General features: G+C 44.5%; 1 protein-coding gene across 1 annotated transcript in view; it reads left to right on the plus strand.

Annotated features, from left to right (window-relative positions):
- Positions 1-5,068: 5,068 nt before the first annotated feature.
- Positions 5,069-20,443, plus strand: part of LOC139379154 (polysialoglycoprotein-like) — a 16,613-nt gene continuing 1,238 nt past the window's right edge. Inside the window, exons 1-2 of the mRNA XM_071121995.1 lie at positions 5,069-5,082; positions 20,214-20,443. The exon at positions 20,214-20,443 is cut by the window's right edge and continues 1,238 nt beyond it. Coding sequence (XP_070978096.1) covers positions 5,069-5,082; positions 20,214-20,443 — 244 coding nt within the window. The remainder of the gene's footprint in view (positions 5,083-20,213) is intronic.

Below are 20,443 nucleotides of genomic sequence, written 5' to 3' on the forward strand. Positions count from 1 at the left end.
CACAATTTTTACTCAGCAGTCCCATTCTGTGAGCTTGTGTGGCCCTACCACTTCCGTTGTTGCTCCTAGATGTATCCACTTCACAATAACATAACTTAAAGTTGACCAGGGCAGAAATTTGACTAACTGACTTGTTGGAAAGGTGGCATCCTATGACAGTGCCAAATTGAAAGTCACTGAACTCTTCAGTAAGGCCATTCTACTGCCAATGTTTGTCTATTTTACCTTCATTTAACTCGGCAAGTCAGTTAAGAACAAATTCTTATTACCATGACTGCCTAAGAACAGTGGGTTAACTGCCTTGTTCAGGACGACAGGTTTTTATCTTGTCAGCTCGGGGATTCGATCTTGCAACCCTGCGGTTACTAGTCCAACGCTCTAATCAGTAGGCTACCTGCCACCCCTATAGAGACTACATGCCCGTGTGCTCAGTTGTATACAGCTGTCTGCAACGTGTGTGGCTGAAATAGCAAAATCAACTAATTTGAAGGGGTGTCCACATACTTTTATAGACATTCTCATTCTAATATACTGTGCGTGTAGCAGACATGAATCGATTACTCGTGGTCACGTGATGACGTAGCCCTGCCTGTAAACTTAAAAACCAGTGTCTGCCCTTGGTCCAAGTGGGAATTTCCTCTTGGTCTACTCCCACGGGCGACACCAGGCTCATATCCCATGTGTTACATTCGCATACATTGCATTTGGATTACTGATAAAGTGTTATTTGGGTTTTTAAGTGGATTCGTCTTGTCACCCATGAATTCTTGCTTTCTTGTTTTGATTATTGTTTTTGTACTATTATTTCATGATTATTTAGTTTGACATTTGTTTCCTGCACTGTTAGGAGCTAGTAACGCAGGCATTTCGCTGCACCTACTATAACATCTGCTCAACGATGTACGTGACCAATAAATGTTGATTTGATGTGACCATGACAGAAATACACCCTCGCTTCCTGCCGCCTCCTTTCCTTCTCTCCTTGTCCCAGCGTCAGCTCTGGTGTCAATACCTGAGACCTCAGACATCTTTCCCTCCATCTCTCCTTCCCTCCCTCTCTCCTTCCTCTCTCTCCTTCTTCTCCTCATCCTGTATAAGAACTCAGAGCAGACCCAGAGCTCAGCGCTGGGCAGTGAGGGACAGACAGTGAGAGTCCTGTGATGTGGGTTTATCAGACACACAGGAGGACTGGAGGACGTGGCTCTCAGAAGGTTGAGTGGCAGTGGAGAGAAACCATTAAGATAGCCTGCTATCTCTCTCTGCCAGGAGAGCCCACAGTGGCTGTATGCACACACGTACTAACCAGACACAGGCCTGACAGACAGACGGGCAGATTGACAGACACACAGACAGCAGACATCACCACACAGCCCTCTAAACTCAGTCCTAACACTAAGGATTCTGATCTAATAGGATGTGGCCTCTGCTATCCCTGCCCATACAGACACTTAGGCAACATAAGAAGCCTGAATGTCAGTGGGGAAAGACGAGGATGACGTGTGATAAGATCATTCTCTCTTGCTCTCTCTCTCTCTGTCTCTCTCTCCTTCCCCTCTCTCTTTCTCATCCCACTTTCTCTCTGCCCATCTCTCTCTCTCTCTGTCTCTCTCTTCTTCCCCTCTCTCTTTCTCATCCCACTTTCTCTCTGCCCATCTCTCTCTCTCTCTCTGTCTCTCTCTCCTTCCCCTCTCTCTTTCTCATCCCACTTTCTCTCTGCCCATCTCTCTCTCCTTCCCCTCTCTCTTTCTCATCCCACTTTCTCTCTGCCCATCTCTCTCTCTCTCTCTCTCTGTGTCTCTCTTCCTCTGTCTTTCTGTCCATTTGTCTAATAGTCCCTTTGCAGCAGCATGGCCAGACATTCCACTCTGCAGCTGAATAGTCCTCTCTATGTTATAACTGACTGGGCTATAAACAGTAGGCTAAACTAGGAGACTGTGGGTGTTCTCTCTATGACAATTCTATGCTCTCTGTCACTATTCTGATCAAGAATATCAGAACTTCCCAGCCCAGTTAAACAGCAAACACAACTGTCTGTAACCCAGCCCCAACAACACTTTGTACTTCCCTTTAGTGTTGAATAAAGTGTTTGTTTTTTAAGATGACTTCCCAGACTAGAAAATTAATTACCAAGACATATTGTTGTGAGTGCCTTCCTAGCCTGTTACTAATTAGTTAGCTTTTTATTCACCTCAAATTGTTCATTATTGCAATCATAAATAGAGCTATTTTTCATATTCGTTAGTTATTGTCAAGCTTTAGCTACTGACAAAGACTTAATCTAGCTGTGTTTTGTGTCCGACACACAACACAGCAATACAATACAGCCAGCGACTGAAAAGGACTCTCATGTCAACAAAGGGTTAATGAATGTTTCTAAAAGGGGATAAATAAAAGGTAAATGATTGACAAAGCATGTGTGTATGCACATAGACAGCGACCCACTCATGCACGCACGCACACACACACACACACACACACACACACACACACACACACACACACACACACACACACACACACACACACACACACACACACACACACACACACACACACACACACACACACACACACACACACACACACACCATGCTCTACAGCCATCCTACCTACAGTATCCCTCCCTCTTCACTTCTCACACAAAGACAGAACCAAACAACAGAGCTTCTCCTTCTTTCTCCTTATTAAAAACCTCTTCATTATGTACAGTGGCTTTTCACTACGGCCTTTAGAGGACACGCTGATTGGGGCTAGCTTCGGTGGAGGAGAGGAGAGGAGACATGAACAGGAGGAGGAGAAGAAGAGAAGGAGAAAGGGAGAGAGAAGAAGAGCCTTGAGGAGGAGAGGAGAGAGTGTAGAGCAGAGGAGGAGAGCCTTGAGAAGAGGACTACTTTCACACTGCTGTTCCAAAGAGCTGCCCTGTTTCATGTGAATATAGAGCCACACACCTCCCTGGTCTGAGAGGTTAGACTGAGTCAGCGGATAGGAAGATTTTACCTGGGACGAATTGGACTCGGACACAACTGATGTAACAGACTGAGAAAACGGTTGATAGAATAGCTCTTCACCGTCTCAAGTGCTCTGTCTGCCCTACCAAACAAGTGTCAAACAACAGCACACTTCAGCTTGTGCATTACAAGAGCCGTTTAGCTGGTGGAAATTGCATTTGTACCGAGGTGTGTGTGTGTGTGTGTGTGTGTGTGTGTGTGTGTGTGTGTGTGTGTGTGTGTGTGTGTGTGTGTGTGTGTGTGTGTGTGTGTGTGTGTGTGTGTGTGTGTGTGTGTGCGTGTGTGTATGTGTGTGTGTGTGTGTGTGTGTGTGTGTGTGTGTGTGTGTGTGTGTGTGTGTGTGTGTGTGTGTGTGTGTGCGTGTGTGTATGTGTGTGTGTGTGTGTGTGTGTGTGTGTGTGTGTGTGTGGTGCGCTAAGAGGTATGTGACAGGGGGAATAAAGCAGGAAGGATATGGGAAAGGAGGGATGATGGAGGATAGAAGAATGAGTGTGGAGGTTTTAGATCTCTCTGCACCATTAGAGATGTGATGGAGCTCGGCAGGAGGCCCTAGTAATGACCTCCTTGTCTGTTCCTCCACGTCAAGAACAAAACACACACTCCTACACATACACACCTCACTCAACCCCCAAACGCATATTCACTGCACCCCCCCCCAAACAGACACACACTTCCCCGCCTGCCCGACCCCCCCTGCCCCCACCTCTAAGTTAATTCATATGTGTTTTGTCTCTCTTAGTCGTTATCTCAAAGTGTCTGTACATCTACAACACACATACACTTGCATACACACACACACACACACACACACACACACACACACACACACACACACACACACACACACACACCGCCTCCAGGATTCTGAGTGACTTTATTCATCCAGCCAGTGGGATTTGGCGTCTTCTCCACACGAAGACGACATTGTTTCACAGCACATCTTTAGAAAACCAAATCTGCACGTTGTTTGTATTGCACATAATACACAAACCCCTTCAAATTATGTGTTTCAGTTGAGTAGTCTGTGTGTGTGTGTGTGTGTGTGTGTGTGTGTGTGTGTGTGTGTGTGTGTGTGTGTGTGTGTGTGTGTGTGTGTGTGTGTGTGTGTGTGTGTGTGTGTGTGTGTGTATGTGTGTGTGTGTGTGTGTGTGTGTGTGTGTGTGTGTGTGTGTGTGTGTGTGTATGTGTGTGTGTGTCTGTCTGTGTGTGTGTGTGTGGGTGTGTGTGTGTATTCTGTCAGTAGTATAGGAGAGAGAGGCTGCTTGTCGTATTGAAGTGATTTTCTACAGTATGCTTTGTGGCGGAGCATTTTCAAAAGTCCATCTGGGGGAAACAACAGCACAGGAGACCGTGGTGTACCAAGCTCTACAGCTCCAGGCACTGGGAGACTAGATTCAAGCTGCTACTGTCTCTCCAAATAATGACACAGTCACTCACTGTTTTTCATTTAACCATATTCTTTAAGTAAGAGATAATCTCATTTCTAAAATAAACTCTATATTAAACGGCAGCATCTTCGAGATGGGGGTGTATTCAGGTTTTTCTGTCAAACTTGGCCATGCGCAGGACGATACAATGATTCTGATGTTACTATATACTGTCTGTAGGACCTGTGAAGGTACAGGTAAACTGTAGATGTGAGCCCTGCGGCAGCGTTGGTCTGTTGGGTCTCTCAGTGTGTGGGTGAGACACAATTGCATGGAGAGGGATCTGAGCTGAGATGCCCTGAGACTAGGTCAGATACTGAACAGGCCTCCTCTCCTCTTCTCCTTTTCCTCTCCTCTCTGGCTGGGGTCCCTTTCTTTGTCTGCCCAGCCCTTCTGCCTCCTCCTCGGGGGCTGAGATTGGCACTAGGTGGCTGAGGTTGGAAATTGGCACTAGTGGGCTGAGGTTGGAGATTGGCACTAGGTGCCAGGCTGAGTGGGTGTCCCTGAAGCTCAGAAGCAGTACTGTGGAGCCCCCAAGCCCCAGCAGTCCCTCTGGGGGAGGGAGTCTGCCTTGGCAGAGGGGGGTCTGTGTACCGTCAGAGTCATGGATTAGGATTGTAATGGTATGGCGGTATGGCGGTACGGAGGTACGGTGGTTTGGAGGTATGGTGGTTTGGAGGTACGGTGGTTTGGAGGTACGGAGGTACGGTGGTTTGGAGGTACGGTGGTTTGGAGGTACGGTGGTTTGGAGGTACGGTGGTTTGGAGGTACGGTGGTTTGGAGGTATGGTGGTTTGGAGGTACGGTGGTTTGGAGGTACGGTGGTTTGGAGGTACGGTGGTTTTGATGTATGGTGACGGTGTGGCAGGGATTCAGGGGTTCAGACAGAGCTTTGGGGCCCTGGGGAGAGAGAGGAGGACTGGAGGGACGCCAAGGATGGAGGGATAAGTTGGAGGGGTGAGGGGGTGGGTGAGGGGACAGCAGGCTAGGAGATGTACCCTCAGGTGTACAGGATTTGGAGAAGAGGGGAAAGGAATGGATGCTAGCCAGTTGGCCTTGCGCCACACATTGAGCTATAGAGAAACATCTCTAAACCTTTTACAGTCTAACACCCACCATTTACTGCTGCCTGACTCCAGCTCCGGGATAATTACACCACAACCTGCACATATTTACATCAGATTTCAGTATTTGCTCAATGTGCTTAATGTTCGCTGAGGTAGTTCTATGTGCTTTCTGGGCAAAGCATAAAAGACAACGAAACAAGACGGCATAAAGGACTAGTTAGCTGTAAATTGATCATAATTTCAAATGTATATACATTTGATTAAAATGTGTAATCTGTTATGTATTATGTGGTTGTACACAGGGTATCATTTCTTTATGGTATAGCTCAATGTATTTGTGTATTGTTGTAGTCATTCGGCCCACCTCTATCCACCCTCACTGTGAGAACAAACTGGCACACAGATGGTTAAATCCTACCCAGCGCTGAGTAGGAGGAGTGGGAAGTGGAGGAGGGCCAGGGGGCGGGGGGCACCGCAGATGGCACAGAGGGCATCGTCAACACGGCCCTCACAGGGAGGGGAGGAAAGGAGGGGTGAAGGTGGGAGGAGGAGGGGTAGAGTACAATGGCATCAAAATTGTATTTATTTATTTATTTGTCCATTATTTTACCAGGTAAGTTGACTGAGAACATGTTCTCATTTGCAGCAACGACCTGGGGAATAGTTACAGGGGAGAAGAGGGGGATGAATGAGCCAATTGTAAACAGGGGATTATTCGGTGACCGTGATGGTTTGAGGGCCAGATTGGGAATTTAGCCAGGACACCGGAGTTAACACCCCTACTCTTAGGATAAGTGCCATGGGATCTTTAATGACCTCAGAGAGTCAGGACACCCGTTTAACGTCCCATCCGAAAGACGGCACCCTACACAGGGTAGTGTCCCCAAACCCTGGGGTATTAGGATATATTTTTTTAGACCAGAGGAAAGAGTGCCTCCTACTGGCCCTCCAACACCACTTCCAGCAGCATCTGATCTCCCATCCAGGAACTGACCAGGACCAACCCTGCTTAACTTCAGAAGCAAGCCAGCAGTGGTATGCAGGGTGGTATGCTGCTGGCAAAAATGCACATATTGTTGATTCTTCAATCATCCTATAGAAGGGTGGTTGGGGGTAGGTGGCAGGGGGGTAGAGGAGGGAGGTGTAATACCCTCGCTACGTGCCCACATTAGCTTGATCCAATGTGGCACACAAAGCCCTGGCATCTCCCTGGCACCTCTGCCCACGCGGAGCGACACGGATCGGCTGGGCACGGAGAGACAAGACAGGCCCTGCCAGGGGGGCTGGGGAGGGGTGGCTGTGTGTGTGGATGGGAGGTGTGGAGGTGTGGATGGGTGGTGGGGGTCGTGTGTGTGTGTGTGTGTGTGTGTGTGTGTCTCTCTCTCTCTCCGGTGTGTGTGACCCACACACTCAGCAGAGAGTACACACCCCGGACCTCCAACCCCTCATTAACCAGTTTAGATCCCTGTGTGTGTGATGCCTGTTCTCTTTGATATTCAATAGGACTAATTCTCCTTCGATTCCCTGCAGTCATTATTCCTGGGTTATGTTGTTTGAGCTGGGAAATAGAGTTCATTTGACCCTGACAAGGTCTCAACATTGTTTTAACCTTGTTTACCTTCAGTTCCTATACGTACCGCCAGAGAGACACTGAACCCCTATGGTAATGTAAATAGCACACTATTTACATAAAACACCAAACTAATGATTAAGGGATACTGTTTTTTTAATGTATGTATCATATTGTCGTTTGAGGTGCTACCTAATTTGCTCATCATGCATAACTTAATGTCCAATGCCAATATTGTAATATAACGAGGTAGTTATACGCAGGTTTCGTGATAAATATTGTTCTTGAGGCAGCTCTGCAGAGTGATCACTAGCTGGCACAGTCACAAAGTCATAAAATCAGATTTTAACCTAACCCTTAACCCTAACCTTAACCACACTGCTAACCCTAATGCCTAACCCTAACCTTAAATTAAGACCAATAACCTAATTTTATTTTCATTACCTTTTTCAATATAGCCAATTTTGACTTTGCAGGTGGCCTATCTAAGGGGAAATCACTCAGATCTGCCTTCAGGACAAAACTCACGACAATAAACGTCAACCTGCTAGTTAAAACATCACTGTTTTATTAAATGTCTTCCTACATAGTACACATCACACCGTAGGCTATATGTGACCGACCGCCTCGATACGGTCTAATGTAGCAACATTTAAAATTGTGTTTTTGACATTGGATAAAAGTAGAGACTCAGAGCTAGAAAATAGTATATTATACACTGCAGTTGAGGAACAATGGGAAAATAATTCTGCTTTGAAAGTTGATAAACTTGTAACCCTACTTTTGAGAAAATGGCTCTTGAATGTTTTGCTACACCTACTGGAGCGCTCTTCTTTGTCTACACCCATTCAGCACGGTTCACACCCTCTTAAGCCTTAGCCCCACCCATCTCTTTAAGGACTATTTAAGGTAAACACACAAGTGTATTTGTCACATGCACAGGATACAGAAGGTGTAAACGGTACAAAGAAGTGGTTACTACATATTAGCAATATCAAAAACAGAAAGTGTCCAGATACAAATATTTGATCAATATGTGATCATTATTAGATGCCTCTTACCCGACACACTTGTCTAAATGGATGGTTCATGTAAAGGAAATGCTATAACCAACCCCCCAGCCACATAAGTGGTTGAGTCACTATTGTTTAGACATGTACAGATGTCACCCCGAGACACACCTGGCTAGTTTGATGGGTCATGTAATAATCTGTCCGAAGTGGAGTCTTTTGTTTAGACATGTAGCTAAGTACTTAGCTAGCTAAACAATGAACCGGCATATTCCCAACTCATACTACTACCAACACAAACATTGTCATAGCTGTAGTATGAATCTGCAGGTTGCTGAAGCTAACAAACCAGGTTCAACGTTAGCTAGCTAACATTAGGCTATAACTAGCGATGCAAATGGATTTCTGATTCGAATAATATTACTACACAGATTATACACGTATCGTTAGCTATATCTTAGGGACTGACTATACCTTGCTTTTTGTACACAGCAAATACTCCAGTGTTAATTCGAACACTGACCGTGTTCAATTTAACTCTGGGCCAGTATCTATACTGGTTCACATTGAGTTATGTTGGTACACTCTGTCAGTGTTAGGGAATTAACACTTTCAGTGCTCTATTTTAACAAACATAGCACGACGGTAAATCTAAGGTCTGACGGTAGAGCTATAGGTCCAGGCATGTGTCCGAAATATATTTGCTGTTTTCACATGAGTGCAATAAATGGCGGGGCCGCAAAAGGGCTGGGTTTTGATGAACAAACAAGTTGTAGGTGTGACGAGGGCTTGTAGGCGTTCCATGGCTTAATCCTGCATGCATTTGTCTCAAATCCTGTAGGTTATTGACGGCCTTTGCATTGTCATTAACTCCAATTCGACTAGGGGCACGGAATATTCTCGTCCTGGTCCATTGTGGATTGACGCTATAGTTTATTAAAGAGCATAGGCTATAGTAACGAGTAATAGCAAAGTTACAAATATAAATCAAACTGGATGGACATCAGAAATAGAGGAAGGACTAAGAACAAACAAGAGAGAACTATTGTAAAGTAGGCAGTCTGTAGAGTGTGTATAAAATGTATGGATTGAAGGTCAAAGCAGAAGTGTTTATTAGTTTACTCCATTTGGGGGATCGGCGGTAGGGTTTGCGGGGAATAATAATAAAGGTATATTCTTTTTTTTTTAAAGTATGTCTATATAGGTATGTGTATGTATGTATGTGTATATGTATGCATGCGTGTAAGGATATATATATTTAATAATATGGGGGATTAGAAATGATGCAGACAATTACATTGGAAGCAACATTCTTTCTGCAATATTAAGCTGATCCAACCCTTTAAAAAAAAATAAAAAAAAGATGTAGCCTAAGCCTACCGTTGAAATATGTTGTAGGACTGAGAAATGTGAATAGCCTATGTTTGGTACCTGGAAAAGAGGCACTCTGTTGAAATGGGGATGGATACAAGCCAAATGGAGTATGGACTGAAGGTAGGCCTATGGGAAATGTGAATAATGCAAAAGTACGTTGGCTAAAGCCTCACGAGTCGACCATTTAGACACCTTTCATGGATAAGGCTACTAGGTTAATGCATGGCCACGATAAGAAAGACACCAGACACATTTCCGTTGACCCAGCTTTTGTTATAGCAGGTTAAGGGTAGCCTACTAAGTAAGAGCTTGTTTTTTATCAAGCGAAACGGAAAACAAGCATTGTTAAAGGAAAAAAACTAAGATTTTTATAAAAATACGAGTGTCGCCGGATTATCTCATCTCTCGTTCCATGATGGGCATATAGACGACACAGAGTTTTTTTCAAACACATTCAAAATAATAACAGGAGCTGGTTAAAATAATGTAATAGCCTACATAGATAAACCTGGGATGTCCACTCACTGTTTTGCTGCTGCCAAAGTTGATCTTTAATAAAGCTTTGTTGATTAAGATGTATTTCAAAGCGCTCTCACGAGCCAAACCCTTCATCGATAGTCTAGACTACGAGGCGAATGCATTGGTCATGAACGAAAAAATCTGCCTACATTGAGAGGAGGCCATGCCTTGTTTTTATTCAAATGAAACAAAGTGGTGCGGTCTGGCAAACTACCTGCCCTCCATGACACCTACAGCACCCGATGTCACAGGAAGGCCAAAAAGATCATCAAGGACATCAACCACCCGAGACACTGCCTGTTCACCCCGCTACCATCCAGAAAGTGAGGTCAGTACAGGTGCATCAAAGCTGGGACCGAGAGACCGAAAAACAGCTTCTATCTCAAGGCCATCAGACTGCTAAACAGCAATCACTAACTCAGAGAGGCTCCTGCCTACACTGAGACCCAATCACTGGCCACTTTAATAAATGGATCACAAATGGATCACTTTATACAATGCACTCTAAATAATGGCACTTTAATAATGTTTACATATCTTACATTACTCATATCACATGTATATACTATATTTTATACCATCTATTGCACCTTGCTTATGCTGCTCGGCAATCACTCATCCATGTATTTATATGTACATATTCTCATTCTCCCCTTTAGATTTATGTGTATTAGGTCGGTTTTGGGGATATTACTGCAATGTTAGAACTAGAAGCACAAGCATTTCGCTACACTCGCATTAACATCTGCTAACCATGTGTATGTGACAAATAAACTTTGATTTGATTCCTATAAGACAGGTAAATGACCGATCCTGGTGCCAGGGTTTGAAAATAGAAGAGCGCAGGCTTTAACAGGTCGAAATTGCAAACGAGCATGCTTTTGACAATTCCACTGGCTTAATGCCAACCGTAAATAGAGCCCTCAGTGTTATGCAACAACAACTCATATAGTATTTTTAACACTAGGAAGTGTATATAGTTTACACCATTGATGTTATGCAACAACACCTCATATAGTATTTTTAACCATTTGACCAAGAGGTCTAATCTCTTGACAAGTTCACTCAGTGTTGGGTTAAGGACCTTACGCCCCCACTAAGCCATGCCTCTCTGACCCTTCCTCTAAGGTCAGCGTTAAGGTTTGGGATAGGGGGAAAAAACACTTCCTGGCACTGGGATTGAACACGTAACCATTGGGAGATCGCGGCTCACGCCAATCAGCCATCCCCATCGACAACGCCCAAGCGTACTTGATGGTAATATCGCTCACCGTTGCCCCTAGTAGGCCGGTTTCGAAGGCATCTCCCGACGTCCTGGGGATCTGGACGAGCGTCAAATATCGCCTTGGATCTTCTCCCTCTCTCTATATCCTCTCTCCTACCTCTCCCTCCTCCTACCGCTCCCTCTTCCCTCCCTCCATCCCCTCCTGTCCAGAGAACCCTGTCTATCTACCTATTGGGCTCCCGAGTGACGCAGTGGTCTAAGGCACTTCATCTCAGTGCAAGTGGCGTCACTACAGTCCCTGGTTCGAATCCAGGCTGCATCACATCCGGCCGTGATTGGGAGTCCCATAGGGCGGTGCACAATTTGGCTAAGCAACTTGCCTAGTTAAATAAAGGTTAAATAAAAAATATATATAAATAACCAGACGGTCATGTCACCCTCTCTGACCCTAATACTGATAATGCCTTATACCTCCACACACTCAAACACACAATCACACACACACACACACACACACACACACACACAGATGACTGACTCCACCATGCTTGCAATTCTGACCAAGTCATAAGGCATGCTCATACTGGCTGAATGTGTCTCTGCTATAGAAGGCTACAGAACTATACAGTGGATCAGTGCCACACATGCTTATTGAACTAACACTTGTGACCACAGTTCTCCAATTCAGTATAATGTATGTGGCCCAAGAGGGAATCAAACCCATAAACCACACAACCTCACAATCCAACCTCCAACCAACTGAGACATCAAAACCATATGGAACCATTAGCTAACATTATACTACATGCTGTCACTGTGAGAGCAGAGGCTGACTATGCAGCTCTGAACGGTCCCATTGTCAGAGAGAGAGAGCAGGGGACATAGTCTATAATGGCTGTGCCGCGCACTATAATTGACAACATGCCATAAATGTCGCCATTAGGGTCGCCAGCGCCTCTGACAGGGACTGGCTCAGGTTGCTATGGTTACCTCTGGTCACCGAGTTGAGGGCCGAGAGGGTTTGGGTCGGAGTAGGATGAAGTCCCCCCCTAGAAATGTGTCTAGTCAGTTGTGACCCTAATGGTTAAGATTAGGATTTGGGGAGGGCAAGCTGGTCCTAGATCTGTTTAAAAAGACTGCAGGCACCCAAGCCATAGACTGTCCTCTCTGCTACCGCACAGCAAGCTTTACCTGCGCGCCAATTCTGGAACCAACTGGACCCTGAACAGCTTCTATCCCCAAGCCATAAGACTGCTACAAGAGACTGCTAAATAGCTAATCAAATGGCTACCAGAACTACCTGCATTGACCCTTTGTTTGCACTAACTCTCTTGCACAGACTCTGTACACACACACACACTTTCACACACACACACACACACGTTCACACACACACGTTCACACACACACACACACACACACGTTCACACTAACCACACACACTGCTGCTACAGTATATCATCTGTCCTGTTGCCTGCTCACGTTATCTCTACCTATATGAACATACAGTAGCTACAGTACCTCAAATACCTTGTGCCCCTGCACATCGACTCAGTACTTGTACCAGGGAGTACCCCGGGAGTACCCTGTACCTGTATTTTCTACTCCCTATATATAGCCATGATACTTTTACTCGTCCTTATTATTTGTGTCACTATTTATGTATTTTTATTTGATCTGATCTTTAACTCTGCATTGTTGAAAAAGGACCCGTAAGTAAGCATAGTCTACACCTGTTGTTTACGAAGCATGTGAAATAATCATTTCTCCCTAAATGTTTGAGAGACTGCATCCCGTCTCTGGGTAGTCACTAGACAACCATGCTAAGAGAGACACCATTGTCTGTTAATGTTGAAAAAGATCAGCAGCTATTTGATTATAACTCAAGCTAGTTTAGGGGTAAGGGGTAATGGTTAAAAGGTTGTGGTTAGAAAATACTCTTCTCCAGTGCTTTCTGGCCAGATAGCTACTGTCCCTGCTTCCCAGCCAAGTCCAGTCCCCAGAGTGAAACACACAACTGTGTTCACCCCATGCATCATGAAGGTCCATGTTTACAGTCAGGAGAAAGAGAGAGGTGGAGAGAGAGAGAGAGAGAGAGAGAGAGAGAGAGAGAGAGAGAGAGAGAGAGAAAGAGAGAGAGAGAGAGAGAGAGAGAGAGAGAGAGAGAGAGAGGTGGAGAGAAAGAGAGAGGTGGAGAGAGAGAGAGAGAGAGAGGTGGAGAGAGAGAGAGAGAGAGAGAGAGAGAGAGGTGGAGAGAGAGAGAGCGCGCTAGCGTAATGAGGATGTTTTCTGTCCGCGGTTCAATCATCATCAGGTTTGTGAACCGGGGGGAATAGCAGAAGCATGGTCGGCAGCAGCAGCTGTGTGCTCTTGGAATCACATCTGAAAGTTTACACTCTCCTTCCAGTTCTTTTAAAACATTGTGTTTAGATGTTGTTTTCTGGCGCGGGCGGAAACTCAGGGAAGGAAAGAAAGAAAGAAAGTAAGGAGGAGAAGGAAGAAGTCTTTGGCATGAGTTGGCTCATCTTTGAAGTGATTTGGAGACAGATGACATGTTAAATTAGCGAGTAGTGGCAGGCCTCTACTTTGACTAGACGTTAAAATAAACTAAATTCTGCACAAAGATAAACACTTCACACACACACACACACAAACACACCAGCGCACACACACACACACCAGTCCCCAAACTACCGAGATTACCTCGTCTTTTCTGAAAATGTGTTTGAGATTCGAGGTGCTTAAGGACTTTTTCACACCTGTAAAATTACCACCTAATCCTCCAACTTTTCCAAAGGCCGAGCAGAAAAAAAAAGACATTTAAAAACATCAAGGATTACCTTACTGCCAGAACGCCTACAAAGGAGATTCAAAAGACAACTTCTCTAAAAACTAATTCAATGGCTAACACTTCCACTGTCTCCTTCCTGAAGTGATTCATAAACAATTCAGGGTAATTATCAGAATATAATAATGGTCATAAGAGAAATAAACCCCTGCTGTTAATGACCTACCGAGAGGACAATGACATGAAGCAACAGACAATCCCAGTGTGAGAGAGCGTTGTAATTGTGACACACACACACTATACAAGCACATGCGCGCGCGCACACACGCACGCACGCACGCAGGCAGGCACACACACACACACACACACACACACACACACACACACACACACACACACACACACACACACACACACACACACACACACACACACACACACACACACACACACACACACCTCCCACTGAGCCCAATACTCTGTAAACCAGTGTCTAGTGGTGTAAATAGGCTGATCTACATGGAGTTTTATTGTTGTGCCCACGGGAGCAGATGTCTCTGGCATTCCCTGAATTGTATCTCTCTTTTTTTCCAACCCCCCCCACCCCCCCAGTTTAAAGTGAACACCAGATGGATAGACTTTGTGTTCTGTGCTCAGAACCTCTTTAACTCAGGATCACAATTGACCGTCACATGTGATCTGCAGCCTATTCCCTCCTCTTTCTCTAGCCGTCTTCCCCCCTCTCTCTTTCCCTCTCTCTCTCTTTCTCCAAAATTCGCTCCCTTACTTCGTTATTTCTGACAAAGTCAAATAAATTTGACTCAGTCTCCTCTCGTTTCCCCGATATACAGTATGAGACACAGCTCCCTTGATCAATCTCCCCTGTCCGCTCTCTTCTCTCCCTTTCTCACACACATAAATACAGGAGCCTGGGGCCCTACTCTGAGATGAAGGGCCTCCCCTAGTGTTGCTTGCTTCAACAGCCTAGAGAGAGAGAGAGAGAGGGAGATCGAGAGAGAGAGAGAGAGAGAGGGGTGGAGAGAAAGGGAGAGATCACGAAGGAGACAGACGGAAGGAGAGACAGAGAGAGGGACTATTATTTCATGAAGTGCTTTGGAGCCTGGGGGGATTGGGGAGTAAACCTCACAGCTCTGTGTGTGACAAGGCCATGACCTCTCAGAACCTGGGGCACACATACACACACACACACCCTGCTTTCATCTGACGACGGGGTGTGTGAGAGCACTCTCTCAAACATTCGCTGAGAGCGCTAAGCTTTTTACTCAGGGCCCGCCGGACGGACGGATACACAGACAGCATGGGAAGGAGGGAGGGAGCTCAGAGGTAGAGTGATTGGGGGCGGCAGGGGGAGGCGAGGTGAGGGGCGAGGGGGGTAGAGAGCCCAGCCCGTTGGGTTCGACCGAATTCAGCATTGTCACCGAGGGAGCACAGGCAGGCAGCTCATTCTGTTGATCTGAACTGATCCAAAGAAACAAAAATGCATTGTTCCTCGCAGATGGAAGCCAGTGTCGTCAAGGTAACCACATTAATCTCCTCTTTCTGTGCTTCCTCTCTTGTCGAGCGGTAATCGGTGCGCTCCTTTCACTGCAAAGCCGGCCTCAAAGCCAGGCCTCTAACTAGCCCCCTAATTAGCTGCAATTACAATGAAGACAACATGATGAGATAATAGAAATTTGCAAAATAATGACATACCACGGCAAAATATTCCTCCTCCTAAGCACCGTTTTTTCCTCTCCAGAGCTCCACAATGAGCTTGGGCCCTTCTAAAGCTGGGGCTGGAAAATGGTGCTGTATTATGTTCCACAGAACCCCATTGTCTACCTCCTGTTTCCCTCAATCAACAGCCTATTGTCCTGCTGTTTAAATAAAAATGACTCAAATACAGGCCACATAATGATGCCCTCTACAGTACCACTGCATACAGAACAGACATGAGGAGCGAGGAGAGAAAAGGAGAGGAAAGGAAAGGAGAGTGGAGGAGAGGACACGAGAGGAATATAGAGGTGATGAGGAGAAGAGAGGAGAGGTGTACAGTAAAATATAGAAAAGGTCATTTACAAGACAATTAGGAAGAAAGAGGCCTTACAGTCACAGGACCTCACACTCCATCCAGAGAGAGAGAGAGAGAGAGAGAGAGAGAGAGAGAGAGAGAGAGAGAGAGAAGAACAAACATAATTGAAAAGAAGGGAAGATAGCAACAGAGAGAGGAAAGGAGTTATGTCCCAGCGTGTTTGTCCTCATCTGGTTGGATCAAATTAAACAGTCCTCTCAGTGTGTCACACTACACGCCTTTGTCACATCAAACACGCACAGGGGGAGACAGAGAGAGGGAGCTACAGAGGGATAGGAGGAGGGAAGACAGAGGGGAGAACAAGAGGACAAGGAAGGAGGAGAGAATAGAGCCGGGGGAGAAAAGGGTAGATTGAAAGAGGATGGGGGAGGAGGTTGTGGAGTGCACACGTGGTGGACTACCACTTAGCAGCACCTTAGCCACATCCCTTGTATAATGGAACACAACATCATAAGTATTTTTCCTCCTGATATCAGTTTATGAACACACCAGTTACCATGAAGGTAAAGAGGAGATATAACCAGGTTCAGAAGACCTACCGTTCTGCCAGATGACCTGCTACAAGGCACAGATGCTTTCATCAGCTTGACTGTGGCTCACACTCTTTTGATGTCTCCGTTCCCATCATTAACAACACACACTCATTAAGACAAACACGCACATTCACATGCACACTTAAATCTAGATATACAAAAGCAGACCAAATCAAGAGTTTGTTGTTTTCTCCTCTGTCCTCTCTCTCCTATTAGTGTCTTCCTCATGCGGTATCATTAGTATGTGATAATTGTGAAGTAGGCCAATTAGTCGCAGTGTAATTGCATCCAAACATCAACGTTGAAAAATATAGAGGTGTCCTCATTTATTCCTGAGAGAATCGTTTCAAGAGCGACTTACAGTCAATTAACATGTTGGCTCAGTATCTGTTTTATTGTAATTTAGCCCACTGAGTACGAAAATATATTTAAAAAAAATATTAAACATACCTTTCATAAAATATCATGGAAAAATCTGCATCTGACATATTTTTGGACTTCAAATATGTTATTTTGAACAAAAATGTACAGTTGAAGTTGGAAGTTTACATACACCTAGGTTGGAATCATTAAAACTTGTTTTTCAACCACTCCACACATTTCTTGTAACAAACTATAGTTTCGGCAAGTCGGTTAGGACATCTACTTTGTGCATAACACAAGTCATTTTTCTCCCAAAAATTTACAGACAGATTATTTAACTTATAATTCACTGTATCACAATTCCAGTGGGTCAGAAGTACATGCACGAGGTTGACTGTGCCTTTAAACAGCTTGGAAAATTAGAGAAAATTATGTCATGGCTTTAGAAGCTTCTGATAGGCTAATTGACATAATTTGAGTCAATTGGAGGTGTACCCGTGGATGTATTTCAAGGCCTACCTTCAAACTCAGTGCTTCTTTGCTTGACATCATGGGAAAATGCAAAGAAATCAGCCAAGACCTCAGAAAAAAATGGTAGACCTCCTCAAGTCTGGTCCATCCTTGGGAGCAATTTCCAAACGCCTGAAGGTACCACGTTCATCTGTACAAACAATAGTACTCAAGTATAAACACCATGGGACCACTCAGCCGTCATACCGCTCAGGAAGGAGACACGTTCTGTCTCCTAGAGATGAACGTACTTTGGTGCAAAAAGTGCAAAATCAATCCCAAAACAACAGCAAAGAACCTTGTGAAGATGCTGGAGGAAACAGGTACAAAAGTATCTATATCCACAGTAAAACGAGTCCTATATCGACATAACCTGAAAGGCCGCTCAGCAAGGAAGAAGCCACTGCTCCAAAACTGCCATAAAAAAGCCAGACTACGGTTTGCAACTGCACATGGGGACAAAGATCATACTTTTTGGAGAAATGTCCTCTGGTCTGATGAAACAAAAATAGAACTGTATGGCCATAATGACCATCATTATGTTTGGAGGCTTGCAAGCCGAAGAACACCAACCCAACCGTGAAGCATGGGGGTGGCACCATCATGTTGTGGGGCTGCTTTGCTGCAGGAGGGACTGGTGCACTTCACAAAATAGAAGGCATCATGAGGTAGGAAAAGTATGTGGATATATTGAAGTAAAATCTCAAGACATCAGTCAGGAAGTTAAAAGCTTGGTCGCAAATGGGTCTTCCAAATGGACAATGACCCCAAGCATACTTCCAAAGTTGTGGCAAAATGGCTTAAGGACAACAAAGTCAAGGTATTGGAGTGGCCATCACAAAGCCCTGACCTCAATCCTATAGAAAATTTGTGGGTAGAACTGAAAAAGCGCTTGGTAGCAAGGAGGCTTACAAACCTGACTCAGTTACAAGAGGAATGGGCAAAAATTCACCCAATTTATTGTGGGAAGCTTGTGGAAGGCTATCCAAAACATTTGACCCAAGTTAAACAATGTAAAGGCAATGCTACCAAATACTAATTGAGTGTATGTAATCTTCTGACCAACTGGGAATGTGATGAAAAAAATAAAAGCTGAAATAAATCATTCTCTCTACTATTATTCTGACATTTCACATTCTTAAAATGAAGTGGTGATCCTAACTGACCTAAGACAGGGCATTTTTACTAAGATTAAATGTCAGGAATTGTAAAAAAAAAAACGGAGCTTAAATGTATTTGGCTAAGGTGTGTGTAAACTTCCAACTGTATATACATGTGTGGTCCATTCTTCATTGGTTGTTAAAAGCATTGATTGAGGTTTCTTTGATTTCTGTTTCTGTCAAATGTTTGGACTTTGTTAAATTCCCAGGGGGAAAATGACTTTTTATTGATCATTATAGTTGTTATTATTTCTATCCAAACAATGCACAGAACGGGAGGACAAGACACCAGACGTCCCTGCATCTCAAGGTTTATAAATTAGGAAGTTTGAAATCAGTGTACAGTAGGGAACATTGCAATTTGTGTTTCATCTTCTGTTAAACATATTTGAACTCTAACCTGTTGCAATGCATCTATGAAAAGCAACATCTGTATGTTGCCAGGGTTGGGTAGGTTACTTTCTAAATGGAATCTATTACAGTTACTAGTTACCTGTCCAAAACTGTAATCAGTAACATAACTTTTGGATTACCCAAACTCAGTAACATAATCTGATTACATTCAGTTACTTTTAGATTACTTTCCCCTTAAGAGGCATTATAAGAAGACAAAAATGTATGTTACCAATTGAACGAGATCTATTGCAGGATAAATCTATGTTAAAGTTTACATAGCTGGTCATATATGGATGTTACATTTTACTTTATGGGTTTGTTATGTAGGCTTCTTCCAACCCATCGCATTCTACTACAGATAAGAATACATCGCTTTCTACCAGAGATTAAATTATATATTTTCATTAAAAACCAAAGTCTATCAGAATTCCAATAATTCCATTAAATGTTATACCACTTGATATTCAAGAATAGGACTTGGAAATATGTATAGATTAGCCAAATTGTTTGAACTGAGCATACCCCCAAAACTAAGGACTTATTAGCCAGCCCTACTCTGTTGTTCATGCTTTTGTTGTCATGGAGGACTGATTGGGCTCATTGATTCAAGTTGACAAATAAATGCTGAGCTCATGGAATGGCATGCTTTGAGCACTACTGAAAAGTGCTATTTTCATGTGAATAATTAATGCCATATTGTCACGGATTCCCCCGGTACTGCTGCTCATTCCGTGCACCAGCTCCGGAGGTCTACGTCACCGGCATCACTGAACTGGATCATTACGCACACCTGGTTCCCATTCCCCCTGATTAGTACATTTGTATATACAGTTCACTGTTGTCTGCACAATTATTGTTCCCATGTCCGTTGGTCTGTGAGTTCCTGTGCTTTGTTATTTTGGCTTTCGAGCTGCGTGTATTGTGCACTTGTTATTATGGATCTCGTCCAGTGTACTGCTTGTGCATTTGTTATTACGGGTCTCGTCCTGTGTATTTATTAGAGGTTTTACCTCGTTCTTTTGTTTGGGTTACAGCCCAGTGTTTTTGTATACGTGTTTGTTTTGGGCTTCGTCCCCGTGCTTTTCATGGCATGTTGCATTTTTGGGCGGAGTATTAAAACACCCTATTACATATTCCTGCACCTGTCTCCAATCATTTATACAATGTGACAGAGTAACCCCAAATGGAGTCATCAGGAATGGCCCGTCCAACGCTGCCGCAACTTCGGCAGCTGCAACTGGCCCATCTGACGACGATGCAACTTTGGCAGCTGCAACTGGCCCATCCGACAATGCCGCAACTTCGGCAGCTGCAACTGGCCCATCCGACGATGACTCAACTTCGGCAGCTGCATATGGCCCATCTGACAATGACGCAACTTCGGCAGCTGCAACTGGCCCTT

This window comes from Oncorhynchus clarkii, chromosome 21 (genome assembly GCF_045791955.1).
Source record: "Oncorhynchus clarkii lewisi isolate Uvic-CL-2024 chromosome 21, UVic_Ocla_1.0, whole genome shotgun sequence".
Classification (NCBI taxonomy): Eukaryota; Metazoa; Chordata; class Actinopteri; order Salmoniformes; family Salmonidae; genus Oncorhynchus; species Oncorhynchus clarkii.